The 12,131-nt window shown below is 32.2% G+C and overlaps 1 protein-coding gene across 2 annotated transcripts; it reads right to left on the minus strand.

Annotated features, from left to right (window-relative positions):
• Nucleotides 1-3,321: 3,321 nt before the first annotated feature.
• Nucleotides 3,322-8,619, minus strand: LOC100792604 (cellulose synthase-like protein D2). 2 transcript variants are annotated; one of them, XM_003517500.5, is made up of 4 exons: nt 8,371-8,619; nt 6,712-7,606; nt 5,365-6,172; nt 3,322-5,268 (listed from the first exon to the last, which is right to left on the minus strand). In XM_003517500.5, exons 2-4 carry the CDS (start codon nt 7,575-7,577, stop codon nt 3,511-3,513), a joined length of 3,432 nt encoding a protein of 1,143 aa, XP_003517548.1. In that variant the 5' UTR covers nt 7,578-7,606; nt 8,371-8,619; the 3' UTR covers nt 3,322-3,510. The 2 variants fall into 2 exon arrangements, with proteins under 2 accessions (XP_003517548.1, XP_040873423.1); XM_041017489.1 differs by lacking the exon at nt 8,371-8,619 and adding an exon at nt 7,699-8,342.
• Between the last annotated feature and the right edge of the window lie 3,512 nt (nt 8,620-12,131).

Here is a 12,131-nt window from a genome sequence, read left to right on the forward strand (position 1 = left end):
AAAACTGTATTTTTTAAAATAAACTCTTTTCTCTTCATGTAAAATGTTACATACTTACATGTTAAAATATATTTGTTCAGTTTTTATGTTACGTGTTAAAAAATAAAACCAATACAGGGAGAGAGTGAAAATAAATAAATAAAAACCTTCTTTAATTTGTCAAACACAATGCCTTAAAATATTAATTTATTTTTCTTGGTTGTTGTTTCACGTGGGAATTCTTTCGTACAGGCGTCAAGGGGAGCGGCATGCCGGTATGGTGCTCAGGTCAAACTGGCCATGCGTGTATATATATGGCATGTTGAGTTTATAGGATTATGATTTTTCTTCCAGAAAGAAAATACCATAAGTTAATTATCAACTTAATTAATTTGTATATGGAACCAGTCAAACAAAAAATATATATATGGGAGTAACTATATTTAAATACAAATAAATTAAAATATATAACCATTTAAATGTAGCTAATTAAGTAAATAATATTTTCATTTAACTTTTGTAGTTTTTGTAGGCAGAAATCACGAACTGTCAAAATAGTAGTTAAATCAAAATTTGAGATGTGCGATACTCTCGTTAGTTGAAAGATTTAAAAAAAAAAAAAAAACCTTGTTGAAAGCTAAAAATTTAAGTGGTAATTGAAAATTCTATATTTAGCTTAGAACATTCATATAATATATATGTGGTAGGTTGAATGAATTACTTATCTCAATTTTATGGATTTTATAATGTCATATAAATTTAAGTATTTTATATAAAAAAATTTCAATATTAAATCTATGTTTAACTTAATTTTATGAATCTTGTTAATTTTTTTTTCTGTATGATCTTTTTGATAGTGAGAATGAAAATAAAGTAGATGGATAAAAAAAGGAGAAAAAATTAAATTAAAATAATGCGTAGAAGATACGAGACATGCTAATTTTTGAATTTTCCCTCCCCTCTGAACCCTCTCTAATAAACAAAGGGTTAAAACTTAAAAAGGTATTTTTTTTATTCTTAACAAATTTAATTTAAGCATGTATTTATAAAAGCAAAGCAGCAATATTTGTATAAACAATGTAACGTCATGTACTCTGATGATAAATTTTAATAAGCAATTTTATTTTGCTTAAGTTGCCGTGTAAATGATGACGTTAGAGGTGATGGTCTTATTAAATTATAAGTTAGTAAAATTATATGTAAAATATAAATGATTATGGGTAATTTATATAAATTTTAATTTATTAGTAAAACACATTTTTTAGTATTTATAATTTTAGTTTATAATTAATTTTAAACTTTTATAATCTTCTTGCTTATAGATCAATTATTTTAATTACACTTTTGTCTTTCAGTTATTTTTATAGTGTGTATTATACTATTCTCTTATATTATCAAGTAAAAAACAGCATATTTTATTAAGTAGATATTATATTTTTATTATGTTAATTAGTATAATGGTTGAAATATTTTGAAGTATAATGTTGGAAATAGTGTCATGGTTAACATAAGTAGTGTGATATAAAACTATTCATAAAAATAATTAAAAAGAATCTAAACCTATTATCTATCGATATTAATATCTTGAAGTATAATATTGAAATAATAAAATAAATATTACAAACAGTATAATGGTAAAAATAATTAATGTAATATAAAAATATTTAAAATAAAAAAAAAAACTTTGTATATATTATTACTTTATTACCAATATCTTATAAAATAGAAGGATAATAAGAAATCATGTCTTCTAAAAAAAATCTAACCTTAAGAATTGAAGAAGAGACATAAAAAAATATATATAATAAAATCACGTCTTATGTAGAAAAGAGTAAAAAAAAAATATATTTTAAGAATAAAAGAAAAATAAATAAATAACTAATAACTAATGTTTTAAAAAATGTTACTTGAAATATAACTTAAAAAACTATAAATTATTAAAAAAATATTATTTATTAAAAAGAACTAATAAGATCAAACAAATTTTTCGGTTAATCTTTTTTAACATCCAAGAAAAAAAGCTAATATATAAGGAAACACAAGAAGTGTCCACTCCTAAACAAGAAAGTTTACAAAACAAAGTCAACAACACATACATAGTTTTCATGCTAAAACATAATGTTGGCGATAGCATATCTAACATTGTGTAGGAGGAGTATGATGTGTCAACACAAGCAGAAAAGGATCCCAACAAAATCCATATCCATAAATGCCACGGCTTATGAGACTTCAATGACCAAATAAGCTGCAACACCAACTGGAACGGAACATCAAATCCAAGCCACTAACATAATAAGCTATTAAAATAAGTTAAAACCTTATTGAAATGACATACCAAAAGCAATAGGCTACTAACAAATTTTATTATGTTAAGAATATAATATTAGAACATAACCCATAATGTTTCTAGAAATATGATTTGCTAAGAATATAATATGATACTTGATGTTCAGCAGCGAATGGTGGGTTGGGATATGAAGTTCTTGTATGTTTTTCTTACTAATTTGGTAGGTTACTTTACCTAATTTTACAAATTGACTCGAGAGTAGGGATTATTGTGGTGTAATTTGGTTTAATTTTTAATTAAAAAACACTGGAACAATACATAAAAATCATGTGATTCAATTTAATTCTATTGACTATAATATTAAATCTGAAACAAACTAAACTATTTTTTGTTATTCAATTCGGCGTTTTTTTAAAATTATTTTATACCTTTCAAAATTATTTTTATTTAACAACTAACAAAACAAATCGACATATCATACACTATAATTCACCAACAAAAAAGCATACACTTTAATAACTCTAAGTAATAGAGCAATAAATCGGTCCCCAATAAAAAAATCACACGGTATAATAATTATTTTACAAACATCTTATAAAAAGTATATTACAAATCATTAATTAATTAGCCATGGAATTTCAATGTCATTATAAACTCAACTAAAAATCATTCATCACATATAATTACGTACTATCATCATCAAAATTAAATCATGACTTAATTATATAACGATATAAAAGAAAAATCCTCACACTCAACACTACCACTTACTAATATTACTTCATTGTTGTGATTATTTTTTCACCTTGTAGCTCGTCAATAGTTAAAAATAACAATATAAGCAAAATGCATCCTGCAGATCCACATTAAAAAGAAATGGCATGCTTGCCACTATATATAATTATTGGAAATATTGTCAATGCCAAAATACCGATTACTGCACAACTTACATGTGGGTGATTTAGTTCTGAAGTAGTTCAGAAATAATTGTCAAAAAATGGGGGCAAACGCTGATTTTGATTTATGTAAGAAGACAAAAAAAGAAAGCCTCTTAATCAGCAGAAAGCTAAATATGATCATATTTCTGGAATTAAGTTCTAAACAAAATTCATAAGCACAATAGACAACATAATTTACGTCCATTCATTAGTAGAACCAATATGTAGAATCAAGAGGAAAAAAACCGAAACTAATTTTAAATAAAAAAATTGCTGACAGATTCATCTGACAAAAAGAATGACCTATCAAGGGAACTGGAATGAACCCCCAATTTGGTCAGTACCAGCAGGGGGGTTGATAGCCACCCAGAGGAGAGAAATTGTGATTGCTATGAGGCCTGACCACACAAAAACTATGGTAGGTGTCCTCCCTCTTCTTCCCATCAAACCTTTTGCAAAGGGATAGAGATGAGCCAAGACCCAAAAACTGAAGAAAACACCACCAAGTAGACGGCTCCACTGTGGTATGACACTGTATATGGTTCTGCTAACTCCAACTGCTATAGCTATTAAGTTAACCATCATAATTGTGATAGGTGGTATCATAAGGGATGTCCATTTCACAATATAGAGATCAGCAAACTCATCATCTACATCATCACCACCAGATTTTGAAGTCAAGGTGAATGATATTTCAATCCCTGCTATGACTTTGAGCAAACCTTGAAGCACCGCAGCTAGATGGGCACTGGTCCCTCCAATCAGCCAAAACTGCTCATTTCTCCACCATTCTTCCAGCTCAATGCCAGACCATTTAATTTCAAGCACAGCAAGCATGCACAGAGTCACAGTGATGCCCAAGAGGTAAGAAAGAAAAGTGACATTGAGGGTTTGGACAATGAACTGGCCAGAGAAGAGAGATAGTGCAGGAAGGAAGCAGTAGACAATTAGGAATATGGACGTGAAGGGGTAGATTCCAACATTTAGGTATGCAATTCTTTGAAGAATTTTCATTCTTGGGCTAGCCAGCAGCGCATTGTTTCGAGAGAAGAATATTTCAACTGAGCCAGTAGCCCATCTAAGGACCTGATGCAGCCTGTCAGTGAGATTGATGGGAGCAGTTCCACGGAAGGCATCACGCTTGGTCACGCAGTAAACTGATTTCCATCCCCTATTGTGCATCCTATATCCAGTGACCACATCCTCTGTCACAGATCCATAGATCCATCCAACACGATTTCCCCACTCAGTCTTGTCCTCGTACCAACAGGAGATGACACTGATGGCTTCTGCGACAGTTGATGCATCAAGAAGATCGCGGGGTATGGTGAGAGCACCAGGTGGACGTCCATTTTTCACAGCAGGGTGATCAGCTAGCGGACGACCTTGGAACTCTGCCACTGGAATTGAGTCAATGAGGAAAGTAGAGTTTCCAAACTTCTTAGGAAACAACGATAGATTCATTTCCTCATCATCAGAATCACCCATCCTCAGTGAACGGTTCTCTTCTGGGGTGCTTGCCAGTGATGCATGCTTCTTCTGACGACCAAAGCAACAATTACAGCAACCTGTGTGGTGCTCTTTAGAACGTGGTGGGTCAAAACCATAAAGTGCAACCCGTCTGAAAAGGCACCCAGTTCCCACATAGACTGGTCCTTGGAGTCCATCAAGGGCTCGCATATTGACATCAAAGAAAACAGTATTATGGTTAGCATATCTATCAGAGGGATCAATTCCTTCAAACCTCTGGGGGAACTGGACATAACAAAGGCGGTCACCTCCACGATCCATCATAAAGCACATGCCTTCCCTCATTGCCTTTGAGTTGTAGATATAGTGATCACAGTCAAGATTGAGTATAAAAGGGCCATTAGACATTATAGCTGAGGCTCGAACCAATGCATTCATGGCCCCGGCTTTTTTGTTGTGATCATAGCCTGGGCGCTTCTCTCGAGAAACATAAACAAGAAGGGGAAGACGGATATCAATATCAGTCAGGTCAATGAGCCTTGTATCATCAGAACTTCCTAAAAGAGGTTCATCGCTCGGAGGTTTCAGCATCACCTGCATCATTCATGAATAAACAAATTATTCATCATACTCATCTCAGTAAGACTAATTTGACACTTGAATAAAACTGTATGAGGACATCTTAAGTACCTGAATTATGCCGGCATGGTCACCCTTAGAATGCTCAGATGTAGGACTCAACCAAGTTCCTGGCCAATGAGTTCCATCAGCCATCCATGTTGCTTTTGGAATCTTTACAGCTTCTAAAGGTTCATCTTCCCTGTTTTGTCTCTGAACTTTCATGGCCTTGATTTCCTCTCTTGCATGATAGGCATCAGACCGGCGACGGATAGAGTCAGGCAGACTATTGATCCTAACCTTGAATTCATCATACTCACGCTTTACCCGTCTACGATCCTTGACAAAATCAGGCTTCACTTTGTTTTTGTAAGGATCTCTTTTTAAGTTGAAGTATGATTCAGGATTCCTGGGCTCTATATCATGTTTACGACAGAAGGGAACCCACACATTAGCAAAGCTGGCAGCTTCAGCCATTGCCTCAAAAGTTAGAAGTGCTCCTCCATCATCAGAAACATAACAAGAAAGCTTCTCAACAGGGTAATCAGCAGCTAAAATAGACAAGATAGTGTTTGCAGTGACAAGAGGAGGTTCTTTCTCAGGATCAGCAGTAGAAACAAAGATATCTATGCCTGGAAGATCAGATTTTCCAGTAGGATTGTTAGGGGTTGGTGTTTCAAATTTCTCTTTCAGAACATTAAGATCAGTGGAACGATTCACTGGGCATAGTTTGGGCAGTTGATCCAGCAGCCAGGAAAAGGCAAACCATATCTCACAAACAACAGACATGCCCCATAGCCAGACTGCATCAGTATTTTGGTGTTTGATCCTCCACGCCAAGAACAGTGCCAAGACAACCAAACGAATGAAAATGATAAGACTGTACAAACAGACATAAAAGGAAGAAGGAAATTGTCAGATGATGTAGATTATTGATGTGGTGCACATTACTTTTTAAGTGCAGGACTAGTATACATGATATAATTGTAGGATAAACAAACAAGCAAGAACTAAAAAATGTGAAGAGAAAATCAGTTTTAAAAGTCTAACTGCAAAGACTAAAAATACATACACAATATAAAGAAAAAGGATTGGGCAAGTAAATAATTGATAAGCCTCACTTGTATTCTAAGTTGGTGTTGGAATGCTTGAAGAAAGGAATAGGACCAAGTCAATATTGATAAATTGCCATACTCATATGTAAGCTTATTAATCTATCAAATCTTAAACCGCAAACATATTAATATAAACTATTATCTATTTTGGGCATGAACATGGGAATACATGCTAATGCCAAATTGCCATTCAGAATAATGGGGAACAGCATTGTTTAAGTTGGTATAATTAGAAAAGAAACAAAACAAAAATGATATTTTAGAAAAGAAAAAAAAAACAGCATTTAAGACTAAAGCTTTATACCGATATGGGCTCAAAACGGCAGCAGGTATCTTCAGTTTCCGAGTAAGTGGTCTCCAGGGTCTGTTCATCAATTCAGTTGGCTGAACAAAATCATCCTCTTTTTCATTTCCAAAACCACCTTCCTTTGGCCATATAGCATTGCCATAGCCATAGGTTCCCTTTGTTTCAAAGAGCCACCTATTATGATCAAAATCTCCAGTTTGGCTCCTCACCAGTGCTGACTTCGTTGACTTCATCATGGACAATCTCCTCTCCATTTTAGACATTCCACTTGGTGGAGGAAGTGGAAGGGGACGCCCATTATCTACAGCCACTTCATCTAGTTCTGTGTTCTTATATGGCTCCTTGCATCCTGGGCATATCCCACCTCCTGTTTTTACTGCATCTATATAACAATCTCTGCATATCTTAAAATCACACTCACATGGAAGAATATCAGCACCACGTTCATCGCTCATCACCTTAGAATCACAACCAGGAATTGCACATGAAGATCCTTTTGCACCAGCCATCTGTGGATGATTTGCTTCAGATTCAATCACCTTATCCATGAGATGGGCTCGAGTGACACTGTTGAATCCACCTGTGAAAAGTGAATTTGACACATATTGTTCCTCAACTTTCTGTGAGATTGATGGATCCATAGGTTGGTTATCAGGGGTAGGTGGTATATGCACTGTATAATTCATGAAGTCAGTACTCCCTAGCTCACTGTCAAGATCATCTCTAGAGTAACTGACATAGCGACCCGAGGAAGTTCTCCGGCCAAATTGTACACTTGGAGGTAAAGGAGGCTTCTGGCCATCGGGTGCATCAGACGATGATGATATAGATGATCGGCTTTCCCTAAACAATTTTGATGCCATATTTGACGACTAAGGCTGATTATAATATCCTGAAAATCAGAAATTTAGTAAGTCATAAAAAACTATAGTCATTTCAATCCACTAGAAACAAATCTATAACATAAAAGTTAAAGACTGAAACCAAATATCAAAGATGAATCTGAATCTATAGCGCTGGCTGGATTATTCGACAGTAAGCCCTGGATGGATCTCAGTAAAACCTTGAAGAATGTATACATAATTTCAACAGGTCCACACAAACATCAGAGAAAAATAAATAAAAGAAATCCCGAAAAATGTCTACATAATTTCACGGGGCGTGGTTGCCACCCCAAAAAAAAAAGAAGTTGAAAAGACAATGGACCAGAGATTCAGTGGAATCTGCACAGAGATGCAGACACTCAACCCATGAACATTTTATTCCATAAACCCCTACTAGAAGTAGAAGATCCCAAAAATATTCTCTCTTTTTTTCACTCTCACAATATCTCAGCAACAAAAGCAACCCCTTTGACACCGATGCCCCTAACCAGCAAGAACGACATTAACAAGTCAGCTGAAGTTGATAAACCCCTTTGACTTCCCTGCTTTAATGAACCCATAAACCATCATAAATCTTAAAAATCACATTTTTTTTCTTAAAAAAAAAAAAAAAGATGCCCAATTCTCATTTTTCACTGCTTTCCTACCCTTTTAACGTCAGATCATCAGATATGCAGGAAAACTGGTCTAGTAAAGTTGAAGCCTTGGAGTAGAAAAGCAGGTGACAGAAAAGGGTGGTGGTGCAAAGCAAAAGATGAAAGATGAAGCTTACCTCTTTTGTTTGTTTGTTTCAGATCTGTATTTGGTGATGTTAGCAGAAAGGCATGAGAAGAGATGGGGTGTTTGAATGTGATGGAAAGAAAAGCTTAAAAGTGTTGAACTTGCTCTCCAACTGTAACCTTAAAGGCTTAAACAAACAAACAGAGAGACGCGCATACACGATACAGTCACACGCAATTTGACAGACAGAGCAAAGACAGATGGAGAATTAGTCGTGACCAAAACTTTGTACACCACTAAGCCACTTCCAAGTTCCAAATTTTCTATCCTACTAAAGCTTAACGACTACTACTCAGGATTTAAATCTAAGAAGAAAAAAAATAATATTTTACGTTAACTAAGAAAATTGATTAATAATATTTAATTCCATCAAATTATAATTAAAAAAATAAGTTAATTTTTAAATGAATTATTTTATTAGAATTTGATATAAAAAAGGAAAGAAGTTATTTGAATTAAAAAAATCTATTAAATGAAGAATATTTTAGAGAAAAATTGATTAAATGTAATAAAATTAGTTGAGATTTATTTAATATTTAAATTAAAAATCAAAGCATTTTTTCTCATTAATGGAGTAGCATTTATTAAATGGAAAGTATTTTAAAAATAAATTCATTAAATAAAATAAAATTAGTTAAAATTTACTTATATTTAAATTCAATATCAAAGTTTTTTTCATTAACGGAATAACACTTATCATTTTATTATTTTATAAATTTTAATTAATAATAAAAACATGCATTAAAAAGAATACTGTATATCAAAACATGCATTAAAATTTTAACTAAAAGGAATAAGACATGTCCTAAGCAGGAAATGCAGACATGGAAAGAAAATCTAGAAGGATTATTTTCCTTGCAAGTTCAAGTTGTTCCTCCTTGAGGTGCATCAAAAGCATCCATCATACACATATATATGGCTCTATCTGACAAGGTACGGAATATGAATATTCCCAAAGCTTGATTTTATTGCTCTCTTGAAGGTAAGTCTCTAATGCATGCACTTTTTGGATGCAATTCCATAGCTGATTCCGAAATCATTTTGAAAATTATTTGCAAGTAGTGATGGAAAAGTTGAATAAAAGTGGGACTAAACATTGACTGAAGTTTGCTGCTGCATGGGCTAATCTTGTAGAGATCAATGCTCTTTCCATAGAAGTTTTAGAAACAATGACCATTTGATAGGAACTTCAGATTGTTAGTACATAGGAATATATTTGTGTAATGATTGAAGAGGATGCTTTATCAAGTATTCCATAGCTCTAACAGGATTGTACCACGTGTAGGGACCATTATAGATGAATTTAAGGAGCTTGAAAATAAATTTCAATTACGTATCTTTTCGTGGACTCCCAGATCTCTTAAAAGGGGAAGCACATGCAATGATGTTGCTAATGGTATGTTGGATGGATAATCCTCCTACACTTCTTGTAGATGCTTCACATAATTATTCTAATAAAGTGCATTTTTCATTTATTTTTTTTAAAAGAGAGACATAAGTTAATCTCTCACTAGTTTTATTTTAATTTTTTACATTTGAAATTACAAAATCACTGGTCGGTGTTTAATGATGGGATCAAATTATTATTGTTGGTTGAATTAATTATTTTCAGTTAGAAAGTGACATTTTTAACCCAAAAAAACATTTTACTGTACCCAAAGGCCAAAACATAGAGAGTGAAGACAAACAGACAATTATATCGTACTCCCTCGAGAAATGCATTATTTAGCACGTATAACTTTATAATATCATTTTTTTTGTACAAATAATATATTAAATTCTGTTTTTCAATTTAAGAACAAAACAATCTCCATTTTTCAAAATTATTTTACTTATAAAGTCGCAGAAAATGCGAAGTGGGGGACCTCCCACAATCATCGGAATTGTTACCATAAAAATTCTTGAACTTTTGTTGTCAATAATTGTAATTTGCAAGAAAGTAGAATGATAAGGAAAACAATCAAAACACTTTCACTGTGAATATTTTTATATTATTATTATTATTAATAAGTATTATTCAATTATAAAAGAATCATTATTACACCACCCCATATAAACATGAAGTATATTCCAACGATATTTTTGTACATTGTTAAATGATAATATAAATTTATTTTGCAATGATAATGTATCAAATTTAAAGCTAATAGGTATTCAAATAACATTATGATTAAAAATATATGCTTTTAAAAGTCGTGTTTAAAGTTGACACCAAACTATTATTATTCATGTAAACTTTGAGGCTAAATGATAATTAAACTTTAGAGACTAAGTTATATATAAATATTAGTGAGGGTACTTAAAATATTAATTAAATATTTTAAGAATATTTAAGTTAATTTTTGGTTAAAACTTTGTAGCTTGCCCCTTCCTAATTAAGTAGAGTAAGGAGTACTATATTTTTGTTTATAAGTTCATTGATTACTATTTAATCTTGTATGAAGTTATATAGATTTGTTGAACGCATCAATTCAACTAATGCTTTGTGTTGAAAATTGTATAAGCGCGCGTCTTTATTTTAAGTTTTAAGTTTAAATTAAAGTGTGTTTGTACTTGGTATTAGCGACTTGTGCGTGTTTGTTTTAAAGGAACGACTTTACTATCTAATTACTCCAAGTGTTCAACAATTTTACTCTTTTTTTTATTCAACCATTTTACTAGCTACGCAGCAAAATTTTAATTTTAAAACTTAAGAGTTAGTTGAGTCGTGAAAATAAATAATCATGTATTCATAATTTGGTTTCATATATACACTAATCTGCGTTGAAGATTTCATATTTATATTGGATTATTCATATACTAATATGAAGTTTTCTGCATGGTGCGTTATTTATCTTTTGAATGAAAGTCACAAGTAAAATTATTCTTTAATATTGCTAAATGTATGTATAAATGAGTTAACAAGAAATTATTTTAACTTATCTAATTCAAATCTAACTATAATTACATGAAGAATTTTAACGTCGATCTTAATTACACACAACTCAATTTAAATAATAATTATTTCTTTTCAATGTACTTATAAAATTATTCCTCACTCTAAAATTCTTCATCTTTTTTTAAAAATATATTTTGTAGGATCTAACCCAAATTTTTTCTTCTATAGATTTCACATGCATTGAAAACTGAATTATATTGATTGGTGTCATTCTTTATAGAAAATTGTTTTAGATACTCATCTGCTTTTTCTAATTGACCGAAAAAGCAGCGTTTTAGGTGTTTACGTGGCTGCTGTTGATACGTTAAACCGTAACAATTGCCGGTTGTCATAATTGTAACGTGTTTTCAATTTCATTACATCCTTTATTCTTTTTTCATATATTTATTATCCTCTCTTTCAATACGTTCCATGATTTCTTCTTTTTCTATATTTTTGATTCATTTGTTTACTCTTGCCATTCACATGAATGATTGTGATTTGTGACACAAGACGTGCGTAGCACATGTTCATATGCAGTATTCTCCTCAAGTGACGTGACACCGTTGCCAAACGCGTTTCGTGTTTGTGTGCCACAATTTTCATGTAATTTATTTCCATTTTAAATCATGTCCATTAATTAATAGCTATGCAGTTGATTAAATAAAAGGATTGTGTAAGATCGAAGGAGACATTCTCCAATATGACTAACCTAAGTTTCAGAGGTTAGGCACCAAGGTTTTCTTCTTCGGATTGCTGTGACTCTCTCTCTCATACTTCTTGTTCTTAGGTAATACTAACATATATGTATGCTTTTTAGGTGTCTAAAGGCCAAG

Source organism: Glycine max, chromosome 1, assembly GCF_000004515.6.
Source record: "Glycine max cultivar Williams 82 chromosome 1, Glycine_max_v4.0, whole genome shotgun sequence".
NCBI lineage: Eukaryota > Viridiplantae > Streptophyta > Magnoliopsida > Fabales > Fabaceae > Glycine > Glycine max.

Bases quoted from the DNA above. Each gene is read 5' to 3' on its own strand.
- LOC100792604 (XM_003517500.5), bottom strand. From the start codon at position 7,577: ATGGCATCAAAATTGTTTAGGGAAAGCCGATCATCTATATCATCATCG. The intron at 6,173-6,711 runs GTATAAAGCTTT...CTGTTTGTACAG, and splicing joins GCCGTTTTGAGCCCATATCG to TCTTATCATTTTCATTCGTT. The intron at 5,269-5,364 runs GTACTTAAGATG...TGAATGATGCAG, and splicing joins ACCATGCCGGCATAATTCAG to GTGATGCTGAAACCTCCGAG.